The sequence below is a fragment of the Leucoraja erinacea genome, chromosome 2 (assembly GCF_028641065.1).
Source record: "Leucoraja erinacea ecotype New England chromosome 2, Leri_hhj_1, whole genome shotgun sequence".
Lineage (NCBI taxonomy): Eukaryota > Metazoa > Chordata > Chondrichthyes > Rajiformes > Rajidae > Leucoraja > Leucoraja erinaceus.
Genome location: NC_073378.1, coordinates 37096117 through 37122979, shown reverse-complemented (window position 1 = coordinate 37122979; position 26863 = coordinate 37096117). Strand labels below are relative to the sequence as shown.

The window sequence follows — 26863 nt, the reverse complement described above, 5'->3', positions numbered from 1 at the left end:
GGAGTAAACGGGTCCTTTTCACAATGGCAGGCAGTGACTAGTGGGGTACCGCAAGGCTCAGTGCTGTGACCCCAGCTATTTACAATATATATTAATGATCTGGATGAGGGAATTGAAGGCAATATCTCCAAGTTTGCGGATGACACTAAGCTGGGGGGCAGTGTTAGCTGTGAGGAGGATGCTAGGATACTGCAAGGTGACTTGGATAGGCTGGGTGAGTGGGCAAATGTTTGGCAGATGCAGTATAATGTGGATAAATGTGAGGTTATCCATTTTGGTGGCAAAAACAGGAAAGCAGACTATTATCTAAATGGTGGCCGATTGGGAAAGGGGGAGATGCAGCGAGACCTGGGTGTCATGGTACACCAGTCATTGAAGGTAGGCATGCAGGTGCAGCAGGCAGTAAAGAAAGCGAATGGTATGTTAGCTTTCATTGCAAAAGGATTTGAGTATAGGAGCAGGGAGGTTCTACTGCAGTTGTACAGGGTCTTGGTGAGACCACACCTGGATCTTCTTGAATTTTTTGAAGAGGTTACTAGGGAAATTGACGAGGGTAAAGCAGTGGATGCTGTCTATATGGACTTTAGTAAGGCCTTTGACAAGGTTCCTCATGGAAGGTTGGTTAAGAAGGTTCAACTGTTGGGTATAAATGCAGGAATAGCAAGATGGATTCAACAGTGGCTGAATGGGAGAAGCCAGAGGGTAATGGTGGATGGCTGTTTATCGGGTTGGAGGCAAGTGACTAGTGGGGTGCCTCAGGGATCTGTGTTGGGTCCTTTGTTGTTTGTCATGTACATCAATGATCTGGATGAAGGTGTGGTAAATTGGATTAGTAAGTATGCAGATGATACCAAGATAGGGGGTGTTGTGGATAATGAAGAGGATTTCCAAAGTCTACAGAGTGATTTAGGCCATTTGGAAAAATGGGCTGAAAGATGGCAGATGGAGTTTAATGCTGATAAATGTGAGGTGCTACACCTTGGCAGGACAAATCAAAATTGGACGTACATGGTAAATGGTAGGGAATTGAAGAATACAGTTGAACAGAGGGATCTGGGTATAACCGTGCATAGTTCCTTGAAGGTGGAATCTCATATAGATAGGGTGGTAAAGAAAGCTTTTGGTATGCTAGCCTTTATAAATCAGAGCATTGAGTATAGAAGCTGGGATGTAATGTTAAAATTGTACAAGGCATTGGTGAGACCAAATCTGGAGTATGGTGTACAATTTTGGTCGCCAAATTATAGGAAGGATGTCAACAAAATAGAGAGAGTACAGAGGAGATTTACTAGAATGTTGCCTGGGTTTCAACAACTAAGTTACAGAGATAGGTTGAATAAGTTAGGTCTTTATTCTCTGGAGCGCAGAAGGTTAAGGGGGGACCTGATAGAGGTCTTTAAAATGATGAGAGGGATAGACAGAGTTGATGTGGACAAGCTTTTCCCTTTGAGAATAGGGAAGATTCAAACAAGAGGACATGACTTCAGAATTAAGGGACAGAAGTTTAGGGGTAATATGAGGGGGACTTCTTTACGCAGAGAGTGGTGGCGGTGTGGAATGAGCTCCCAGTGGAAGTGGTGGAGGCAGGTTCATTGGTATCATTTAAAAATAAATTGGATAGGCATATGGATGAGAAGGGAATGGAGGGTTATGGTACGAGTGCAGGCAGGTGGGACTAAGGGGAACAAAATTTGTTCGGCATGGACTTGTAGGGCCGAGATGGCCTGTTTCCGTGCTGTAATTGTTATATGTTTATATGGTTATATGGTTACTATTGCCATAGAGGGAATGCAGAGACGGTTCACCAGACTGATTCCTGGGATGTCAGGACTGTCTTATGAAGAAAGACTGGATAGACTTGGTTTATACTCTCTAGAATTTAGGAGATTGAGAGGGGATCTTATAGAAACTTACAAAATTCTTAAGGGGTTGGACAGGCTAGATGCAGGAAGATTGTTCCCGATGTTAGGGAAGTCCAGGACAAGGGGTCACAGCTTAAGGATAAGGGGGAAATCCTTTAAAACCGAGATGAGAAGAACTTTTTCACACAGAGAGTGGTGAATCTCTGGAACTCTCTGCCACAGAGGGTAGTTGAGGCCCGTTCATTGGCTATATTTAAGAGGGAGTTAGATGTGGCCCTTGTGGATATGGGGATCAGGGGGTATGGAGAGAAGGCAGGTACGGGATACTGAGTTGGATGATCAGCCATGATCATATTGAATGGCGGTGCAGGCTCGAAGGGCCGAATGGCCTACTCCTGCGCCTAATCAGTCTGGTGAACCTTCTCTGCACTCCCTCTATGGCAATGATGTCCTTCCTCAGATTTGGAGACCAAAATATGAGAATAGTGAAGACAACCTCCTTTGATCCTTCGATCTCCTTCGACCTCCCTTTGACTATGATGAAGACTATCTACGACTACCTTTGACTACCCTCGATTACCAACAACTAACATGCCGACCTACTACGACTAAACCTACGAGTAAAAAAAGTATCGATTTTTATCCATGGCGTCCTTTTTTTACTCGCGGGCATTTTTTAACATATTGAAAAAAAACGCCGCGACCTGGCTGAGGCCTCGAGTACACGGAGACCACTGTCGAGCATGAAGGAGAGTTACGAAGACCTCCTATGCCTCGTGTCGACCTTGCTGCGAGTATGAGCCAAGGGAAAACTCGCCAGAACTCCCGGATTAGGTCGCCCAAGTGAGACAGGCCCTTTAGATTTTGCTCTTGGGGCTAATAGAATCAAGGGTTATGGGGAAGAAGCAGGAATGGGGTACTGATTTTGGATGATCAGCCATGATCATATTGAATGACGGTGCTGGCTCGAAGGGCCGAATGGCCTTTTCCTGCACCTGTTTTCTATGTTTCTATATTACAGTGCACTTGTCTGTAAATGTGAGTTCTTACTTTTGACCCAAAGTATGACTATTAAAGCTCTTGTGAAACAAAGGTCTGTCTGAAAACCATCTGGGCATCTTCTTCCCCCAACTGCATTCCCAATTTGGCTATTGGCAATTTCTGGGCCCTCAAGTGTGCACCACCTTTCACTGGTTGCTCACCAGATCCTCAATGTCTTTGTCAATGAAGCGGACAGCCTGCTCGGTTGCTTCTGCAGCAAATCCAGGTTGGGAATAGGGAAGAGAGGGTGTGGAGTTGCACTCATTTCACCTCTTCCTTCTCCGCCAGCCCCATTCCATCCATTTTCCGTTGGCTTCACAGTTTGCAGATCTTCTATCCCAAATGTTTCTTCCCAGCTCTTATCGGGCAATTGAACTGTCCTCTCTCCAACTAGAGTGCGGCCCTGACCTCCCATCTGCCTCATTGGAGACCTTTGGACTATCTTTAAAATCAAGGAACAGTCTCACCCCGGAAACTCCTTCTTAGAAATATAGACATAAAAAAGGAATAGGTGATCTTTTGGGTCGAGTCCCTTCTTCAGATGGAGTCACCCTGAGTCTGAAGAAGGGTCTCGACTCAAAAGATCACCTATTTTTTTTCTCCAGAATTGTTGTCTGTCCTGCTGAGCTACTCCAGCATTTTGCGTCTATCTTTGGTCTAAACCGGCATCTACAGTTTCTTCCTACGTACACTTACTGCAAATATATTTTTTGACCACACTCGAGAAATTCATTATCTTTCTGATGTGAGCTAATCTGCTTATCCTAATCTGCACGAAACTTCAAATGGCCTGATGAAATCACTCTTTGTAGACGTTTTGTGTAACTTTTTGTGTAACTATACTTAAGTATTTTAGTCAAGTCAAGTCAAGTCAAGTTTATTTGTCACATACACATACGAGATGTGCAGTGAAATGAAAGTGGCAATGCTCGCGGATTTTTTGTGCAAAAGACAAACAACAAAGCAACCAAACAAATTATAAACACAATCATAACACACATATTCTTTTACATAATAAATAATAGAAGGAAAAACGTTCTGTAGTCCCTGGTGAGATAGGCGTTTACAGTCCGAATTGCCTCTGGGAAGAAACTCCTTCTCAACCTCTCCGTTCTCACCGCATGGCAACGGAGGCGTTTGCCTGACCGTAGCAGCTGGAACAGTCCGTTGCAGCGGTGGAAGGGGTCTCTCATGATTTTGTTTGCTCTGGAGTTGCACCTCCTGTTGTATAGTTCCTGCAGGGGGGTGTGTGAAGTTCCCATAGTGCGTTCGGCCGAACGCACTACTCTCAGCAGAGCCTTCTTGTCCTTGGCAGAGCAATTCCCAAACCAGATGGTAATGTTACCGGACAAGATGCTTTCCACCGCCGCTGCATAGAAGCACTGGAGGATCCTCGGAGACACTCTGAATTTCCTCAATTGCCTGAGGTGGTAAAGGCGCTGCCTTGCCTTCCTCACGAGTGCCGAGGCGTGTGATGCCCATGTCATATCCTCAGAGATGTGGACTCCCAGATATTTAAAACAGTTCACCCTATCCACAGGATCCCCATTTATACTCAATGGAGTGTACATCCTCGGATGATGTGCCCTCCTAAAGTCCATGATCAGCTCCTTCGTTTTTTTGATGTTCAAGAGGAGGCTGTTATCCTGGCACCAGAGTGCTAGATCAGCCACCTCCTCCCGGTAGGCCTTTTCATCGTTGTCTGAGATCAGGCCCACCACCACAGTGTCATCAGCAAACTTAATTATTGAATTAAGGTTCACCAGACTGATTCCTGGGATGTCAGGACTTTCATATAAAGAAAGACTGGATAGACTCGGTTTGTACTCGCTAGAATTTAGAAGATTGAGGGGGGATCTTATAGAAACTTACAAAATTCTTAAGGGGTTCGACAGGCTAGATGCAGGAAGATTGTTCCCGGTTGTTGGGGAAGTCCAGAACAAGGGGTCATAGTTTAAGGATAAGGGGGGAATCTTTTAGGACCGAGATGAGGGAAAACATTTTTCACACAGAGTGGTGAATCTGTGGAATTCTCTGCCGCAGAAAAGTAATTGAGGCCAGTTAATTGGCTATATTTAAGAGGGAGTTAGATGTGGCCCTTGTGGCTAAAGGGATCATGGGGTATGGAGAGAAGGCAGGAACAGGATACTGAGTTGGATGATCAGCCATGATCATATTGAATGGCGGTGCAGGCTCGAAGGGCCGAGTGGCCTACTCCTGCACCTATTTTTTCTATGTTTCTATGAATTTGAGCTGAACCTAGCCACACAGTCATGTGTGTACAGGGAGTACAATAGGGGGCTGAGGATGCAACCCTGGGGCGATCCTGTGCTCAGGGTGAGGGACTTCGATGTATTCCCTCCCATCTTGACTACCTGGGGCCTGGCGGTGAGAAAGTCCAGGACCCAGGCACACAGGGAGGTGTTGAGCCCCAATTTCATTAGCTTCCCTGCCAGTCTGGTGGGGACTATCGTGTTGAAGGCTGAACTTTTATGTTGGGAATCTGTGTAATTCTCTGCCACAGAGGTCAGTGGAGGCCAATTCACTGGATATTTTTAAGAGAGAGCTAGTTTTAGCTCTCAAGGCTAACGGAACCAAGGGGTATGGGGAAAAAGCAGGAACAGGGTACTGATTTTGGATGATCAGCCATGATCATGTTGAATGGCAGTGCTGGCTCGAAGGGCTAATGGCCTACTCCTGCACCTATTGTCTATGTTTCCATGTTTCTAAGAGCTGAAAAGAAAAGGTTGTTGTCAAGGATCTGGTGTATTTGGCATGATCCAATAAAGTTGGTCAGAAAACATCTTCCCATTTTAAGAGTACACTTTTGACTGAAGAAGCATTCTGTCCCATAACGTGACCAGACCCCAAATGCTGGAGTAACTCAGCGAGACAGGCAGCATCTGTGGAGAGAAGGAATGGGTGATGTTTCGAGTTGTAACCCTTCTTCAGACTGAGAGTCAGGGGAGAGGGAGACATATAGGTATGGATGGGTAAGGTGTGAAAACGAGAGATCAAAGGGGACGATCTCTATTTATCTATTGTAACTGAAGAAGGTTCTCGACCCGAAATGTCACCCATTTCTTCTCTCCAGAGATGTTGTCTGTTACTCAGCATTTTGTGTCTAACTTCAGTATAAACCAGCATCTACAGTTCCTTCCTACATGTTACCTGACCCGTTAAGTTACACCAGCATTATGTGTCTTTCTTCAGTATTAACCAGCTCCATAGTTCCTTCCTGCACTTTGTAACTTTTATCTGTCACTGTATCTAGATCATGGAACATAGAACAGTTAAGCACAGGGACAGGCCTTCGGCCCACAATGTCTGTGCCGAACATGATGCCACGATAAATCGATCTTATCTGCATGCACATGATACACACCCCTCCATTCTCTGCATATCCATGTGACGATCTAAAAACCACTGTGATATCTGCTCCACCACTACCCCTGCCAGTGCGTTCCAGTCACTCATCGCCCCTCTGTGTAAAAATACTTGCCCCGCATATCTCCTTGACATTTGCCCCTTGCCCCGTAAAGCTATTCCCACTAGTCTTTGACATTTCCATGCAGGGAAAAAGCATTTTGCATCTACTTATTAATAGACATGTTGCTCCTTCCTCTTGATGTGTATTATCTACTATTTAATGTAAAACCAAGGGCCCTGCTTATTGAGCATTCTTTTAATGCTCCTTCAATAACCCCTTCATATTTTCTATCTCACTTCGTGCATTACATCCTATCTTTCTCCTTTAGTTTTAGTTTAGTGATACAGCGCGGCAACGGGCCATTTGGCCCACAGCGCTTTAGTAACGACCAGCAATCCCCGCACATTAACGCCATCCTTACACACACATATGGGAAAATGTACACTTTTACCAAAACCAAATAACCTGCAAACATGGAGGTCTTTGGAGTGTGGGAGGAAACCGGAGCTCCCGGAGAAAACCCATGCGGTCAGGGGGAGGACGAACAAACTCCGTACGGACAAGCAAGTGTGGTCAGGATCGAACCTGAGACCCCAGCGCTGTAAGGCAGAAACTCTGCCGCTGTGCCACCGAGCCACCTCCTCTCGTATATTGTCCTAAATGTTACCCTGATTTGTGAAAATAGACACAAGGTATTCATGGCTCTTGTTCCTTCACACACATGTCATCTTTTGACAGTGATTTTTGTGGACGAAAATGTGCTAATATGCAAGATTAATATGTCACATGGCTGGAAAACAAAATAACTTTTTAGAGGGGCTGTTGTACCAGTGCATACCATCAAAGAAAAGCAGCGCCTCCTGGCCTCTGGTAACTCCCACTCTTTCTTCAGCTGCCTTCATGTTTTACTGCATTCGATTTTTGAGCTTTCCACGATTTTACTTGCTAATGTTTTTACCTTGATGCCCAAAGTTCCTGCTACTTTCATCCCCACAAGGAAAGACCAATTTTTACTTCCATGTCTGCCCTCACGTTCTTTGAGGATAGATCATCTTAGGAACAAAGTTGAATATAGGCATTCAGCCATTTAGTTTATATTAGTTTGAAGGTACGGCACGGAAAAAGACCCTTCGGCCAACTGATTCCGCGCCGACCAGTGATCCCCGTACACTAGCACTATCCTACACATGGGGACAAGTTACAAGTTACAATTCTTACCAAAGCTAATTAACCTATGAACCTGTACGTCTTTGAAGTGTGGGGAGGAAACCGGAGCATCTGGAGAAAACCCACGTGGTCACGGGGAGAACATACAAACTCCCTGCACACAGCACCCGTAGTCAGCATCGAACCCAGGACTCTGGTGCTGTAACTCTACTGCTGCACCACCATGCCCCCCCCCTAAACCCATACGGTTTGCCATTTGGTTAGATCACGGTGTAACATAACTCTGCCTAAGGGCATGGTTCCATACTCCTTTACATTCTGACAAAAAACTCTCTATCCCAATCTATGCTGCTATTGATGATATAAAGGGGCAAAAACTTACTGAATTTGTATTCCGTTCCAATACCAGTTCAGTTCAGTTCAGTTTAGTTTAGTTTATTGTCACGTGTACTGAGGTACAGTGAAAAGCTTTTGTTGCGTGCTATCCAGTCAGCAGAAAGACAATACATGATTACAATCGAGCCATTTGCAGTGTATAGATACATGATAAGAGAATAATGTATAGTGCAAGGTAAAGGCAGCAAAGTCCGAACAAGGATAGTCCGAAATGACTATCCACATTGCTGATGGAGACTTTAACTTACCAGGTAAGGTGCTTCCATTAAAATGCCCAATGGAGGAATGCTACAGTATATATAATTATCTACCAGTAATTTCTACCTTCTTGCAGTCATATTTTGTGGACCGAAGATAGACACAAAATGCTGGAGTCACTCAGCGAGGCAAGCAGTTTCTCTGGAGGGAAGGAATAGGTAAAGAAGGGTCTTGACCCGAAATGTCACCCATTCCTTCTCTCCAGAGATGCTGAGTTTGTTGTGTCTATATTTTGTATCCATTGGGCTCTTTGCAATAAAATGTATTTGTTGAATGGAATTTAATCTGACAGTGAGTGAGGCTGAAATGACGGTTCATTGTTTGCGTTTTTGTTTTCTTCCCTCAGAGGCCTGCAGAGATTGTAGAAGAGGAGGAGAACTTGCAAGAGCGGAGTAAAAAAGGCAGTGACAATGGGAGAGATGGGAGGCTCCAAAATGTGGGCGAAAAGATTGGTAATGACATGTTCAACACAGAAGAGACCCCTACGCCCCATCGCTCTGAAGAATATCCTCGTTTGCATGCGGATCCACGTGACAAAGGAAAGAAAGGCAAAGCACGTGAAGCTGGTCCTCGGGCAGAGAAAAAAATGGCCGACCCGGTCAAAGAAGAGGTGGAAGATGCCGCCCAACCAGGAGAGAATCCTAAAGGTAGACGGTTTCACCCGCAGGATCCTCCTCAGAAAGGGAAGACCATTGAAGAAATTGAAGCTGGACTTCAGATGGAAGAGAAGATCGATGGCCTTGCAAAGCAGGGGAAGGACGGTGTTGAAGCTCAGATGGAAGAGAGCCCAAACGCTAAATACCTTTCCCCGCAAGATCCTCCTTACAAAGTAGAGAAGGTAATTGATGAAAGCAAAGCCGATATTCAAGTGGACGAAGACGTTGTTGACCTTGCTGGGCAAACGGCAGGAATTGTGAATCAACCAGTTTGGAATCTGCAAGATAAACGTCCTCCTGCCCTGCTGGGTCCCTCTCAGGTAGAGGACACCATTGAGGAAAGCGAACCTGAGCTTCGAGTGGAAGAAGAGTCTTCTGATCTTGTGGAGCAAGAGGTGGAAGCTGCCAGTCAAGCAGTAGAGGGTCCAAAAGACACTCATTTCCCACCACAAGACCTTCTGGAAGAAGAAGAGATCGATGAAAGTGAAGCTGATCCTCAGCTGGATGAAGAGATGGCTGACCTTGCGGTGGAGGAAGGTGCAGATCAGGTACAGGAGGATTGTGAAGATCCCGATCAGGAATTGGAGGATAGTTCCGCGGAGCAAGAGGTTCCTCTGGATGAGATTGAGAGTGAAATCATATCTGCGTTGGAGGCCGGCACGGTAATGGACGTTTTATAATTCTGTTTTGTGTTCTCACAAGAGTTCCCACATTATAGAGTCATAGTCATAGAGTGATACAGTGTGGAAACAGGCCCGTCACCCCAACGCCCACACCGGCCAACATGTCCCAGCTACACTAGTCCCACCTGCCTGCGCTTAGTCCATATCCCTCCAAACTTGTCCTATCCATGTACCCGTCTAACTGTTTCTTAAACGTTGGGATAGGCCCTGCTTCTGGCAGCTTGTTCCATACACCCACCACCCTTTGTGTGAAAAAGTTACCCCTCAGATTCCTATTAAATCTTTTCCCCTTCACCTTGAAGGCTCCTCGATTCCCCTACTCTGGGCAAGAGTGCATCTACCTGATCTATTCCTCTCACCTCTATTAGATCACCCCTCATCCTCTTACACTCCAAGGAATAGAGACCCAGCGTACTCAACCTCTCCCTATAATTCAGACCTTCTGGTCCTGGCAACATCCTCGTAAATCTTCTCTAAACCCTTTCAAGCTTGACAATGTCTTTTCTATAACATGTTGCCTTCTATAACATTATGTAGAACATCCAAGAAGCACATCAAATGCTTTTTAAAATTGTGAAAATTGCTTTACTTTCAGCAACTCGTAAATGCTAATGAGAATTGGTTTCACAACCATGTGATTTGAATAAAACATAGAACAGTACATCACAAGAATAGGCCCTTTGGCCCGCAATGACTCAGCTGAACATGATGCCAAGACCATCGCTAATCTACCTGCACATAACCCATATCCTCCATTCCCTGCATATCTAAATATAATTTCCCAAAATTAATTAAATTAAATGCCACTATCGTTTGCTTCAGCCACCACCCTGGCAGCTCATTCCAGGCATCATGTAGATAAGAACTTACCCTGCAAATCTCCTTTAAACTTTGTCCCTCTCACCATAAAACCAATATTTGATTTTCATAAATTCATGTTCATGTGATAGGAGCAGAATTAGGCCCTTCGGCCCACCAAGGCTACTCCGCCATCCAATCACGGCTGATCTAACTTTCCCTCTCAACCCAATTCTCCTGCCTTCTCCGCATAACCTCTGACACCCGTACCAATCAAGAATCTATCAATCTCTGCCTTAAAAATATCCATGGGCCTGGCCTCCACAACCATCGATGGCAATGAATTCAACAGATTACCATCCTGGCTGCAAACTGTAAACACTGACTGTAAACGCTCCCACTTCTTTGGAAAATTACTTTCAAAGTACATGGAGCATAAGATTGCCTTCAGAGCAGTATGTTGAGTGCCATGTTACCTTCTGACTGTAACTTAAAACAAATATTTTTCACTTGATTTGTGCCATCTGGTACATGAGGTAATGTGATGATGGATTTGTCACTTATGCAGATGCAGTGGTATGCAGACAGAGCTGGTGATATTACTCTTTATGCTAAATTGATTTGGAAGCCTACACTGGCTTCATGGTGGCACAGTGGTGCAGCGGTAGAGTTACTGCTTCACATCGCTTGCAGCACCAGAGACCCGGGTTCGACCCCGAATGCAGGTGCTGTCTGTACGAAGGTTGTACCTTCTCCCCCTGACCGCGTGGGTTTTCTCAGAGATCTTCGCTATCCTCCCACACTCCAAAGACGTACAGGTTTGTAGGTTAATTAGCATGGTATAAATGTAAATTGTCCCTGGTGTGTGCAGGATAGTGTCAGTGTGCGGGGATTGCGGCCGATGTGGACTTGGTGGTCTGAAGGGCCTGTTTCTGCGTTGTATCTCTAAACTAAACTAAACTAAACTAAACTAAACTAAACTAAACTAAACTAAACTAAACTAAACTAAGCTAAACTAAACTACCAAATCAGACCACAGTGTCTTAGCTAATGCCATTTGTCAATTACTTAGGAAGAACGTAACGTCTAATTATAGGAGCAGAACCTAACTTTTGCTGTGCAATGGAATTCCCAATCACTTTAAGGTTTGTTGCCAATTGAGAACTATTTGGAGACAAGTAAAGTGATTGTCTTGCAAGGTGAAGTAACATTTTATGAGTTCTTCAGGATGTATCGAGGATGGGGTGAGCAGAGCCAGATAGATTCTTGTTTACTATGGGTGTCAGGGGTTATGGGGAGAATGCAGGAGAAAGAGGTTAGGAGAGAGAGATATATCAGCCTTGATTGTCTTCAGTTCTGGGCACCATGTTATAGGAAAGATATTGTCAAGCTTGAAAGGGTTCAGAGAAGATTTACGAGGACATTGCCAGGACTAGAGAGTCTGAGCTATAGGGAGAGGTTGAGTAGGCTGGGTCTCTATTCCCTGGAGCGCAGGAGGATAAGGGGTGATCTTTTGGAGTGTATAAAATCATGAGAAGAATAGATCGGGTAGATGCACAGAATCTCTTGTCCACCGTAGTGGAATCAAAGACCCGAGGACATAAGTTCAAGGTGAAGGGGAAAAGATTTAACAGGAATCTGAGGGGTAACCTTTTCACGCAAAGGGTGGTGGGTGTATGGAACAAGCTGCCAGAGGAGGTAGTTGAGGCTGGGGCTATCCCAACGTTTAAGAAAAAGTTAGACAGGTACATGGATAGGACAAGTTTGGAGGGATATGGATTAGGCGCACGCAGGTGGGACTAGTGTAACTGGGACATGTTGGCTGGTGTGGGCAAGTTGGGCCCTCTATGACTCTATGATTGAATGGCGGAGTATGGCCTAATTCTGCTTTATCACTTATGAACATGAGCATATATTCGTTATTTAAACTTTTATAAATCATAAGACAGAGGAGCAGAATTAGGCAATTCGACCGGTCGAATCTGCCCCGCTATCCGATCATGACTGATCTATTTTTCCCTCTCAACTCTGTTCTTTTGCCTTCTCCATGTAACCTTTGACACCCATATTAATCAAGAACCTATCAATCTCTGCTTTAAAAACACCCAAAGTTTTGGGCTCCACTGACGTCTGTGGCAATGAATTCCACATACTCACCACCATCAAGTAAAATAAATTCCTCCTCAGCTCTATCCTGAAGATTTGTCCTCTAATTCTAAGGCTGTGCCCTCTGGATCTAGACTCTCCCACTACTGGAACTATCCTCTTCAAAACTGTTTTATCTAAGCCTTACCCATCAGAACAGGGCTCATGGGTGAGGGTGCTTTTGGGCTTTCGACATGATGGTGTGGAGGGGGAAAGAGCCTGTAGGACATGCTGACCTTCAGCAACAGATGGTGGAGAAGTGGCCCTGTGTGCATCTCCCACCTGCAGCTCACAGGCAGTTGGACACTTCCAATGGAGGTGCCTCATCAACAATTTATTGGGTGCTTGGGCCGAGCTGCCGGAGGAGGTAGTTGTGGCAGGGACTATCGCAATGTTTAAGGAACATTGGGACAGGTACATGGGTAAGACACGTTTAGCGGAATATGGGCCAAACGCAGGCAGGTTGGTCTAATGTAGATGTGACGTGTTGGTCAGTTTGGGAAAATTGGGCTGAATGATGGGTAGGTCAGACTGGGAAGAACAGAATGCTGAAGCAAGACTAGATATAACATTAGGAGAGGCACAGATAGAGTAGATAGTCAGAACCTTTTTCTCAGGGAGGAAATGTCCAACATTAGGGGACATAGCAATTAAATGAGAGGGGGAAAGTTCAATGGAGATGTGCAGTTCAAGTTTTTCACACAGGGATTGGTGGGGGCCTGGAACGCATCGCCAGGGGTGATTGTGGAGGCAAATACAATAGTGGCATTTACGAAGTTTTTAGATAGGCACATGGGAGTGCAGGGGATAGAGGGATATGGATCATATGCAGACAGATCGAGTCATAGAATCAAAGAGTCGCACAGGCCCTTTACATAGTTGCAACAGGCCCTTTGGGTCAACGTGCCCACACCGACCAACATGCTCCATCTCCACTAGTCTCTCTGCCTGCATTTGGCTCAAATCCCTCCAAACGTGTCCTATCCATGAGATAGGTTTAACTAGGTATGATGCTCGGAACAAACATTATGGGCCAAAGCGCCCGTTCCTGTGCTGCACTGTTCTAGGGGCGCTGCACTGGCAGCAGCCTCTGCCTACAGCCTGTCTGTTTTTTCTGTCTTTTTTATTATTTTTAGTTAGTCTAAAGTCTTGTGTTAGGGGGAACTTTAACTTTTCTATGTGGGGGAGGGGGGCAGGGTAAGGGGGAAACCGTCTCCCAGTCTCTTCCTGGCGGGGACGCGACTATTTCTCCGAGTCGCGTCCTCGCCCCCCACCTCGCGGCCTACCAGCTGGATCGGAGCGGCCTTTCCTGCCGGGGACCGGGAACCGGACCAGGGCTGCTACAGCGGCGGCGCAGCGCTGGAGTCACTGCGGAGCGGGCGATACCTACCTGGGTCGCCGTTGGAGCTCCGGAGCGTTGGGCCGTTGCTCCAACATCGTGGAGCTCTGGTGCGGAGAGCTTCCAACGCGGGCGGCGCTGAACGGCATCGTGGAGTCCTGGGGCGCCTTGCAGAGGGTCTCCAGCAGCAGTCTCCACCCGGCGCGGCCTGCGGACTTTGGGAGCCGCAGACTCCGGTAGGAGGGGGCCGACTCTGTGTCCACGCCGCTGAGGACGTCCCGCAGCCCCGACGTCGGACTTTTAATACCCCGGCGTGCGGTCCTGAACATCGGGCCGCCCGTAGCGGCAACTGCGGAGGGCTTGGGGAGACCCTGACCACGGGGAATAGTGGAGGAAGAGACTGACTTTGGTGCCTTCCCACACAGTGGGGAACTTTGATTCTGCTGTGTGGGGATGTTTTATGTCAACTCTATAGTGTGTTGTGTCCTGTTGATTTTTAATGTATGGCTGTATGGAAATTCATTTCACTGTGCCATTAGGCACACGTGACAATTAAAACTATCTTGTATCTCTTGTATCTTGTATCTTCTGTGTTCCGACGTTCTATGTCCTAACAGACCCCCTTTACAACAAGGTTCTTTATAGTAATAGACCTGCACCTGGTGGGAGAATCTGGAAATCATCACAAGTAGGTAAACCACCACTAGAAACAAGGAATTGCTTTGCCTTAGCATTATATTAGCTTAAACACACTCTTGTTTGTCTGTTAACTCTACTGTTTCCACATTGAATAAATCCATTGCAGTAACATGCATGCCTTTTAGGTAGGGTAAGAAATAACGCACACCCCCAGATTCAGGGACAGTTTCTTCACAGCTGTTATCAGGCAACTGAATCATCCTACCACCATCAGTGCTGAACTACTATCTACCATTTTGATGACCCTCAGACTATCCTTGTTCGGACTTTGCTGGCTTAACCAGTCAATGGATCGATTGTAATCACATATTTTCTTTCTGCTGACTTGATAGCATGCAACAAAAGCTTTTCACTGTACACGTGACAATAAATAAAACTGAACTGAATCGACAAACAGCATTGAAGTACAGATTACTTGGAATATAATTAAATGGCATAAGTAGCTTAAGGAGCTGCATGATCTATTCAGCTCACTACCTCTGTGGACCCAGTTGGTGACACTGGAGTCATTATTCTGCAATTAGTTTGAACTTTTATTGCACTTTACTGACTCTAGGCTGCTGAGTATTAAACACTTCCACTATAATCATTACAGTAACTCACTCTTGCTTCATTGTATTCAGGTATAATCTTGAAGGCTTCAATGCAATTTTACTTCGGAGTCACGTGAGTGATTCCGTGAAGAACCCGCTCAGCACGCATGCGCGGCATTACGTCCAGCAGAGCAACAGCGGCACAGCGGGAGTCAGGCGCTCCCGCTATGGAGGTGAAAGAACGGACCGTCAGGTAAGCTGACGTCGGGTTTTCTTTCACAGGGAGCCTTCTGCTTTCAGGCAGATAAGAAAGGCTCTAGAACAAACCTGTCCCCTGCTCGACTCCACGGAGGAGCGTTCCATCTGGGGGGGCGGGGGGGGGGGGCAGCATCAAGGCGGTAGGACCGCTTACCCGGCGCTCCGCTATCCCGACACCGTGCCGAGCCCAGCCCCGCTAGCGCCTGAGCAGCGGGCTGGAAGTACCGCCACGGAAGAGGCGTCCGGCCGGTGGCTCCGACTTATCGGACGGGACGTCTTTCCGCCCGCACGGGGGGAAAGACAGCCGCCTGAACAGACCTGCCCCCGCTCGACTCCACGGAGGAGCGTTCCATCTCGCGGGGGCAGCAACAAGGGGGTAGGACCGCTTACTGGGCGGTCCGCTATACCCGGACACCGCGCCGAGCCCAGCCCGCTAGCGCCTGAGCAGCGGGCTGGAAGTAAAGCCATGGAAGAGGCATCCGGCCGGTGGCTCCGACTTATCGGACGGGGACGTCTCTCCACCCAGGCGGGGGAGAGACAGCCGCCTGAGCCGCATGGAGCGGCTCTTGGAGCAGGAGCTCCAGCGAGGTGCACCCCAGGAGGGGCGCTCTCGCAGAGGGGGGTCAGGCACTCCCTCCACAGTGCCTTGTGCACTGTCCATTGCTTCCTCCTTTCCAGAGGATAGCTTTGGTGACCAGGACTGGGCTGGTCAAGAACAGGGGCAATGGCTGAAGATCTCGGGAGTATGCAAGGGGTGCAGGAACAGGAAGAGCTGCTAGGTGTGGTGGACAGCTACGTGGAAACCCCACGTACAGGAGGCCGTTAAAAGCCTGACGTCAGCCATCACATCGTTTCTCCTCGTTCCATGGACAAATACGGAGATGACCACAACCTTCGTAAACAAGTCATAAGACCTGCCATAAATCCTACATTGCGGGGTTGTGCATACCCCAGCCACTGAGCCATACCCACTGCTCTTTGGCAAAAACCTCACAAAGCATATGAAGGGTATGCAAGAGGTTTTACAAAACATTTGGCTCATGAGGGCAGGGCCAGGACGAGCAAACCAAAAACAGTAATTCCTACGCAGCAGCACCCCATCGCGTCCATCAGTCAACGTCTACCATATGGGACTGATGAAAGCTCGGGGTCTGCATTCTATCACCGAAAGTCTTCTTTAGACCAGGGCCCAGAGCGGACCCCATGTAAAATGTGCCACCCCCCAATGTCACCGCCACGTCAGACAATGTGCAACACTCGTTGGATCGGCAGGAAACAGAAGAATACCCATAACCATGGAGGTAGGTGGGTCTGGTTCCTACCAGCATATAGAGTAATACAAACACATGGGAGTCTATCACGAGTGATCAGTATATACTCAATGGCATTAGTGAATACAAATACAGTTCATACTAGAAAAATTGCCACCAGGTCAACATTCACCCCAGAGGGTATTTTCCCCTCTCCGTTAAAGAAACAAGAGGGACAAGCTGAACTGGTGAGAATAATTACAAAGGGAAAACCTGAACCCTTGCAATTCGTATCAAATAAATTCACTAAACCAAAAAAACATGGTGGATGTCGCATCATCATTGACTTAACTTCACTAAATATGTTTGTTAAGTATATACATTTCAAAATGGAACCGGTTGTTACTGCCAAACAACTAAATTCCAAAGGATACTTCATGGCAAACATTCATCTTAAAGATGTTTACTATTTATTACCATTCACAAGGATCATCGCAGATTTACCTGGATGGGGCAGCTATAGCAGTTTAAAGCGTTACCCAATGGGTTCACATCAGCCAAGAGTGTCACCAAGACACTAACAACCAGCTCTGGCAATATTCAGAAGACAAAAACATATTGTCATGGCATATCTTGATGATATCCTAAATGGTAGGCAAGACCATGAAATTGACTATGTTAGCTGTTCAGCTACCAAACAGTTATTCGAAACCCTGGGGTTGTCTTACATCCAGATAAATCTAAGTTGAAGCCATCCACTTTCATGGACTTCTTGGGCTTCACAATTAATTCAGTCTACGTGACTGTAACATTGCCAAGAGACACATAGTTGAATTGGCACAATCATGCAACAATTTAATGGTCAACAAACTACCAACTACTCGACAAGTAACAGAGTAGTTGGGAAAATGGTGGCAGGATTTCCGGCTACATAAATCGGACCTTTGTACCAAAAACGAAATACAGGTCATTATGATCATTTCATGAAGTTACCCACTGAAGTAATATCAGAGCTACAGTGGTGGGCAAAAAACGTTTGACATAGTTTTCAGCCTATTATCATCACTAACCCTACGTTAGTTATCCAAACAGATGACAGTGTTCAAGGCTGGGGTGCAACTAACTCTATATCCAGCACAAGTAGTAGATGGACTAACCCAGAATCATTGTTACCACTTACACTTATAATTAATGGGCATTAATTATCTAGAGATGTTGGGTGACTTTTATGGTTTAAAAGCAGATGCATAAATATGCATCACTTGCATGTACGGTTATAAATAGATAATACTACGGTGGTGGCCTACATTAACCATATGGGCGGCATAAAATCAGTATCATGCGACAAGTTGGTCAACACAATTTGGCAATGGTATGTCCAAAGACATATTTGGCTATCAGTAACTTACCTGCCAGGTAAGCTAAATACAGTGGCAGACACCAGGTCACATAAATTTAATGACAACATCGAATGGATGTTAAAAACCCCCCAAAAAATCAAGCAATATGGCACACCAGATATCGATTTATTTGCATCAAGGCTAAATCACCAGGTACCTATGTATGTCACTTGGGAACCACACCCTGAGGCAGCAGCGGTAGATGCGTTCGCGCTGGATTGGGGAAATTCTTCTTCTATGCATTTCCTCCCTTCTGCCTCATCAGTCGGGGACTACGCACAGTACAAATGTTTCAGGTATTTTGATAGTACCCGACTGGCCTACACAGCCATGGTTCCCAATACTCCATGACATGGTTGTTGAAACTCTGATGGTATTCCCCAGTGACCCAGAGTTATTAACACCCAGTGTCGGGCACAAGCCACCCGTGCCATGACAAAATCAAACTCCTGGGTTGCAGATTCTGCACAAACCACTTCTGGGACTGGGATTATCAGATCAAACCGTCGACACCATGTCAGCATCCCTCTGAACATCCACTAAAAAACAGCAATTGTCCAGCATCAAAAAATGGGAGAAGTACTGCTTGGATACAGGGACCACCTACTCAACCGCTACAGTTACCAACGTACTGGAATTCCTGGCGAACCTTCACCACGATGAAGGACTCAGCTACAGAGCCATCAACACAACTAGAATTGCCCTGCCTGTCTATTTAAAACCAGCTCCAGGACAACAGGCCATGGGGTCCCACCAGCTGGTGGTCAAACTAATGAAGGGTATTTACAACTCTAACCCCCTAGACCAAGGTACACCCATATATGGGATGTCAGTGTGGTCCTGACATACCTCAGGGGATGGCCACCAGCCAGATCCCTCAACCTGGAACCATCTATGCTCAAAACACTAATGTTGATGGCACTTGTATCTGCACAGAGGGTCCAGTCACTACACCTATTGTGACTGGACACCATGCTCACAGCTCCAGACCAGATCTGTGTCGTTATCCAGGGAATGATCAAACAGAGCAGACCAGGAACACCTAATCCAGTCGTGGAATTCCGGGCTGACCCGTCAGAAACACGGTTATGTGCCATGACCCTACTATCCTACATAGACACAACCAAAATACTCGAGGGAGATGAAAAGCCTTGTGTCAGTCATAAAAAACCTAATGGTCGGGTGACGAGCCATTTTGAGATGGCTCAAGCAGGTGCTAAAGGCTGCTGGGATAAAAACTAACATGTACAAATTTCATTCCACCAGGGCAGCATCCCCGTCGACGGCTAAAAGAATGGACGTGCCTATAAACCACATCCTGGCTACAACAGGATGGTGGGGGGAAAGACCGTTCAGAAATGTTATAATAAGCCGTTGGCAAAACCTGTTTTATTTGCAGGAAAGATTTTACAGACTGCAAATATTTAATTTAAGCCCAGGGGAGCAATTTAATTTCTTTGTTGTTATTGTTAAAAAATACCATTGTGTTTTTCTACAAACAGATTAATTGGTTGGTATAACACACTTCCTCCCTCAAAGACTTCGGTAGTGATGTAGTAATAACTGTTACACGGTTTGAAATCACAGAGCTTTGAAATCTTCACGGAATCACTCACGTGACTCCGAAGTAAAATAGTAAGATTAAACGAGAACTTACCAGTTTGAAGTTTGATCTGTATTTTATGAGGAGTTACGATGAGGGATTACGTGCCCTCCGCTCCCACCCTCAATAATATGGGTCAAATTCATAAACTGATGTCTCCTTGTCTTTACTATGTTTACTTCAATAACTGTGTCTATCTGTGATTCCACACCGCTGCTTTGAAGTATGCCGCGCATGCGTGCTGAGCGGGTTCTTCACGTAATCCCTCATCGTAACTCCTCATAAAATACAGATCAAACTTCAAACTGGTAAGTTCTCGTTTAATCTTACTATTAAATCTCACTTGGAAGAAATGTTATTTTTGGATAAATTAAGAGAAAGTATGGCTTTTAATGATATTGTTAAAGTGCAGCAGTACCAGTTGCCAAACACTTTAACTCCCCTTCCCATTCCCACACTGACCTCTCTGTCCTGGGCCTCCTCCACTGTCAGGGAAGCCTAACGCAAATTAGAGGAACATCACCCAAGCTTACAACCCAGTGGTATGAACATTGACTTCTCTAACTTCAATTAACCTTTGCGTCCCTTCTCTCTCCAACCCACTACCACCCTATTCATCGTACTAGTGTCACTGTCACCCTGGTGAGTTTCACTGTCTGCATAACTTGTTATCACCTACCCCACAGCCAACAATTGTGGGCTCCACCTTTCCTTGATATTGCTTTTTGCAGATCTTTCCTTCATTTGTTCTTTTTATCTGTATCTCTCGTTTCCCTTTCTCCAAGTCTGAAGAAGGTTCTTGATCTGAAACCTCACCTATTCCTTCTCTCCAGAGATGCTGCCTGGCCCGCTGAGTTACTCCAGCTTTAGTGTCTAATTATATCGGCGTTTGCCATTGAGAACCTAGGCCAGTGAAAATTATGTTTTATGTTCTGTTTATCTTTTGGACTGTCAAGATAAGAAGAGAAAAAATTCAATGAAAATCCTGTGCTCTCCCAACCTAGGTTAGGTGATCAGGATGGGAATACACAGGATTTTTCCAAAATGCTTCCATTCCTTATCTTGACAGTCCAAAAGACAATAGAACATAGAACAGTACAGCACAAGAACAGGGTCTTCGAGCCACATTGTCTGTGCCAGACATGATGCCAAGATCAACTCTTATCTGCCTGCACATAATCCATATCCCTCCATATATCTTGTTAGTTTATTGAGGAAGCATTATGGTGATGCATCATGGATAGTCCAATGATTCTTATTAAACCCTGAACAGTAACAGTATCTTCCGTTGTCACCTTTATACATCCTGATCAGTGTCGTAGGTGGCTGCTATTTGTATACATTGTGTATGCAAACAAACAATTTCACTGTGCCTAGTCACATGTGACAATAAAGTATTCCTATTCCTATTCCTATAATGTGTATACACTATTATATAATATATAATATAGTGTACAAAATCATAAGAGGAATAAATCGGGTAGACACACAGAATCTCTTGCCCAGATTGTGGGAATCGAGGAACAGAGGACATGGGTTCAAGGTGAAGGGGAAAAGATTTAATAGGAATCTGAGGGGTAACCTTTTCACACAAAGGGTGGTGGATGTATGGAACGAGCTGCCAGAGGAGGTAGTTGAGGCTGGGCTATCTCAACATTTAAGAAACAGTTAGACAGGTACATGGATATGACACGTTCGGAGGGATATGGACCAAATGCAGGCAAGTGGAACTAGTGTAGCTGGGACATGTTGGCCGGTGTGGGCAAGTTGGGCTGAAGGGCCTTTCCACTCTATATGACTATATGACATATCTATATGCCTATCCAAAAGTATCTTAAATGCCTCCATTGTATCTGCCTCAATCACCACACCTGGCAGCACCTTCTAGGCACTTCTAGGCACTCAACACCTTACATATGAAAAAAACTTGTCACACGCATTTCCTTCAAACTTTGCCCCTCAGAGCTATGCCTTCTAGTATTTGATTTTTTCATCCAGGGAAATAGGTTCTGACTGTCTACCCTATCTATGCCTCTTATAATATTTTATACTTCTGTCCGGTCTCCCCGCAACCTCCAGTGTTCCAGAAAAAACAATTCAAGTCTGTCCAACCTCTCCCTGGAGCTAAAACCCTCTAACCAAGGCATCATTGTGGTAAATATCCCAGCAGGGCCTCTGTCTGATTATGAAATGCACATAACCAGATTGATAAGATTCCACAAGATGGCCTTTTCTGATTTACTATTAATGCACTCATTCTCCTGAGAGGTATAAAATTGGTCATCTTCAGTTGCCATTGATACTTCTCTAAAGATCTTTCTAACTGATAAATACCTGTAGGTAGGAACTGCAGTTGTTGGTTAACACTGAAAATAGACACAAAATGCTGGGGTAACTCAGTGGGTCAGGCAGTATTTCTCTGCACTCTTTCTCAACCCCCACGTTCCTTGCTACTCTTCGCTGTAACTTGAAGCAATTTAATAAATCAGAGTCTGCAATCACCGATCTTTCTAAAATTACCAAGAGTTATTTTCTGTTTTGGAACGCAAGTGAATGAACCTGGAAATGAAAGAACATCAATTTAAAAAATAAAATCAGTAATTAATTTTTAATTACCTATTGTTTTCCTGCCTTAATTACATTAACCAACTCATTTTTTTTTAAAGTGAAAGAGGTTGCCGAACTGTAAAAGAACTGAGAGATAGTGTGCTTTTAAATAAAAAATCCAATAAATCAAGTTAGCTGTTTCATTGATTTCTCGGTCCCAGATGCTCTTCTGTTCTCTGCGATTAGATATCAAGCTCTATGTAACGATGTTTGTGCTGTCTTAGTTGTTTGTTGCTTTAGAGTAGATTTGCTTTGTTTTAAAGCAGTCTTTCTTCTGCCACAATTTCTGCTTGATGTTTGCCAAACGTGCAATCATTATTTAGGATCTCCTTTGACTGAAATGCCAAATCAGAATGAAAGATTGACCAGTTCAGTTTCAGTTTTGTTTATTGGCACGTGTACCGAGGTACAGTGAAGAGCTTTTTGTTGTGTGATAACCAGTCGGCAGAAAGAAAATACTTGATTACAATCGAGCCATTTACAGTAAAGAGATACATGATAAGGGGACAACGTTTAGTGCAAGGTAAAGCCAGCAAAGTCTGTTCAAGGATATTCCAAGGGACATCAGATGTGGATAGTAGTTCAGCATTGCTCTCTGATTGTGGTATGATGATTCAGTTGCCTGATAACAGCTGGGAAGAAATTGGCCATGAATCTGGTGAGAGCAGTGCTGAACTTCTATCTACCTCTTTGGTGACCCTAGGACTATCCTTGATCGGACTTTCCTGGCTTTACCTTGCACTAAACATTATTCCCTTATCATGTATCTGTACACTGTAAATGGCTCGATTGTAATCATGTATTGCCTTTCTGTTGACTGGTCAGCAAGCAACAAAACCTTTTCACTGTACCTCGGTACGTGACAATAAACTAAACTGAACTGAACATGTGTGTAAGGCGACGGTGAGCATTTCAGTTATTGCATCTGACTGATAGCGAGTGATGGATTAGTGAATGGATCAGTTCCGGAAGCAATTCTTGCTGTATCTGGCATTTGAAGATGCTTACACTGAGCGTGACCATATGCTTAAGGTCATTGAAATATTTGTGCCATTGCATCCCGGTCCTTGCAGCTCCACGCCTCTCTGCTCCCACTGTGCTTCCAGCATGTTTATGTCAGGCTAGATATAGGGCATCTTTCCTAATTTCCATCTGCTCTATCAACCCATCTGGCACATCACCAGGAACGTACTGGAGCCCATAATTTTCCCACCTTCTTGGTGTGTTCCAGGTTAAATGTGCTCCTACAAAACACCAGCATCTGATGCAGCCATGATGTATCTCCCCTTTAGGAGAGGGGTCAGCTCACTCACTCACTCACTCACTCACTCACTCACTCACTCACTCACTCACTCACTCACTCACTCACTCACTCACTCACTCACCAACACCTTCACTCACTCACTCCACTCACTCACTCACTCTCACTCACCCACATTATAGCATAATTTCAAGGCCCATTTCTGACAATCGATTGCTTAAAGTTAGATATTTCCTTTTGCTTTCTGCCAACACACTTGGACCAATATTTCCACAGTTTCTGTTGTTACTAAATTGATCCAACTATAGCTTTGCACATTTCAAGTTAATGTTGAGTGTGTGTGTGTGTGTGTGTGTGTGTGTGTGTGTGTGTGTGTGTGTGTGTGTGTGTGTGTGTGTGTGTGTGTGTGTGTGTGTGTATGTGTGTGTATGTGTGTGTGTGTGTGTGTGTGTGTTTACGTGTTGAAGCACATCTATGTAATTAAAAGTCTAAACTGACCACTTCCTGTTTGCACTGTATATTTATTTTAGAAAAAAAGTTACCACTTACAGCTGTGATTTTTGGCCATCGTACTCAGAGTCCCCCTCCAGCTGTCAGGGCAAGAGGATTTTTCCCATCGATGAAAAATAAAAGACTTATTAATGTTTAAATAAATGTTGAGATTCTCTCTCCTGTCAATCATGCCATGAAGGCCATGCCCCTTCTGGTGGGAGGGGGAGGGACAAAAAACCCAGAAGGGTAGATGTGCCTCAGTCGCTGCAAAATGGGGGATGGAGAGGTCATGACTCTCAGTCTGAGCTGTGAATCAACTGAACACTGAACACTTGTTTAGTGTGTTTAGTGTGATTTTATGTGCTTTTATGTGGTTTATTTGTAACTGTGTTTGGATGGAATAAATGTTTTACTGTGCCTTTTTACTGTGCCTTTTAACTGTGCCGCTAATTGAAAAGTGTAGCTAAATGAAAAGTGCCTTTAAACTGTGCCTTTATTTTAAAATGTGTTTTGCTTTTTAAATTTGGCTTGCATTTTAAATGTGGCTTGCTGTCAACAGTTTTTTGAAAGGAAAAACCGTGAATAAACGTTTTATTAGATCAGGAATGTTTAATGCAAAATTGCCGCTCATTCTGTGGCTTCCGCTTAGTGGAGAGGTGGCGTTGATTGCGTAATTTCCACTTAGTGGAGAGGTGGCGTTGATTGCGTAATTTCCACTTAGATTGCGTCATTTCCGGTGAGTTCAATGGTGGCGCTCAATGCGGAACGCCCAAAGTGGAGACGCCGCCTTGAACCGTTTGAATAATTCAAGAGAGCTTACTGCCATACATATGGTGAATGTGTGTGTTTATTGAAAGTTATTTAAAGCACGTTTTTGCAGTAGCAGCAGCTCGAGAGGAGTGTTTCAGAATAAAAAAAGGGCTTTAAACATTTGAAACATTTGGTTTAGACAAACCTGTGTTCTTATTTTCAAACTATTTACTTAGAGTATATGGTTAGTAACAGGATTCAGTATGCTTACCATGTTCTGAAGTTACTTGGCATTTTAGTATTGGTGCTGTGTGTGAGTGTGTGTATAGGGGTGTTTGTATAGGGGTGTGTGTCTGTAGGTGTGTGTCTAGGTGTGTGTCTGTATGTGTGTGTCTGTAGGTATGTGTGTGTGTCTGTATGTGTGTGTACATAGGTGTGTGTGTGTGCTGGGTGTGTGTCTGTGTGTGTGCATAGGTATGTGTGTGTGTGCGTAGGTGTGTGTCTTTGTGTTTGTGTGTATGTGTGTGCATTCCTGTGTGTGCGTCCCTGTGTGTGCATCTGTTGGAGTGCTTGGAGTGTTGTAAGGTTGGACTTGCTGCCTGCACTCTGCTTGGAGTGTTGTGAGGTTGGATTCGCTGCCTGCACTCTGCTTGGGGTGCTGTGAGGTTGGATTCGCTGCCTGCACTCTGCTTGGGGTGCTGTGAGGTTGGATTCGCTGCCTGCACTCTGATTGGGGTGCTGTGAGGTTGAACTTGCAATGTTTTAAGACTCATTCACATTTTAAACTTAAATAAATCCTTTTTCCACTTGCCATGTCTGCGTGTTCTTCATCACAATGTGTACCTAATAGGCTGGCTGCACTCTCGGAGAGCCACTAAGAGTGCATGGGGGGGGGGGGGGGGGGGGGGGGGGGGGGGGGGTTGAGGGGAGATGGACTGAATCCATGGGGGGAGGGGAATGGCAAGGAGCAGAGTTGGGGGCTGAAGGGAGGAGGGGTTTCTGGAGCGCTAGAACCACCACACCAGCTGTAAGTGAATGAAGTGCCAGCACATCAGCCATGACTCCCTGAACTGCAAGTCTAAGAATCCATTCAGTTCACAATGTCCATACTAGCCCTCTGAAAACCATTCCCTTCAGCCCACAACATCAATATTAGTGCTCCTGAAATCCACTCGATTTTTGTTTAACTTCCAGTGCTGAGGTAGGCAGGGGAGTGCTGGAATCTTACTTTCAGGAACAGGTTGATTTGGGGGACCACGCCTCCTGTGTGGGCTACGGGTTAGTGGTGCAATATTGCGTTGGGGAACGGGTTGCATTTACTCCAGCTCCTGGCAGGACAGGAGGGTGAGGATGAATTGATATTGAAATTGGGGAAGCGTAATTGGAATCTTTTTAAAGTCCAATGCTGGGGGAGGCAGGGGAGGCTGGAATCTTACGTTCGACAACGGGTTGTTGGGGGACCAAGCCTCCTGTGTGACAGGGACCCTTGGGTCCCAGTTGGTCTAGTCCTATTTAAAGTGCTTGCGCTTTCTCCAGCTACACATGGATAACAACTTGGAAGGAGGTTATTAGTTTCATGGTAATTTAAATGCGCCTGACCAGCGCCTTATAGAGCCTCAGTATTACATCCCTGTTTTTGTATTCTAGTCCTCTTTGGGTTTTGCCTTCCTTACTACTGTTTTGTTTTTGCTTTACATAGGGTGACGATAACTTGGAAGAAATATTGGAGAGTGCCGCAGAGAGCCTGGAGGCCGATGAAAATGAAATCTTGCAAGCGGCTGCAGGACTTGCCGTCTTTGCTCTGTGAACCGACAGGCTATTGCAAGTTGGCAAACACAACACAGTTCCTCACTTTTCATTATGCTCCCACCTTTTATCTCATTACTTTGGTGTCTTCCCTACCCGGAACTGTGAATTGATATGGACAAAGTCGTTTTAGTTTATCGGTGCCGTCCTCTGATCGGCATGTTTATCACAAAGAGCGCGGGACTTTTCAAGTGAAGGGCGGGTAGTATCATTGACAAGGGGACACCAATATAAATTTGTTTTGATTGTAGAGAATTACATTTGGCCTTTTGATTACCCAGTGTCCACATTCATGATGAAAACTACCAATCCCGATAATCCATGCTGTAATTACGCCCTCCTGGCTAATGGTGGCACTGCAGCGCCTCCACCATTTGGAGGTCTGGTCAATGAACGGCTTGTTGACTTGTCCCTGTTGAAAATGGGGGG

At 45.3% G+C, this 26863-nt stretch overlaps 1 protein-coding gene across 1 annotated transcript in view; it reads left to right on the top strand.

Moving 5' to 3' along the window:
• Positions 1–26863, top strand: part of LOC129708844 (uncharacterized) — a 111330-nt gene extending 84467 nt beyond the window's left edge. Inside the window, exons 3-4 of the mRNA XM_055654871.1 lie at positions 8501–9472; positions 26328–26863. Of these exons, the coding sequence (XP_055510846.1) occupies positions 8501–9472; positions 26328–26435 (1080 nt within the window). The 3' untranslated portion in view covers positions 26436–26863. The remainder of the gene's footprint in view (positions 1–8500; positions 9473–26327) is intronic.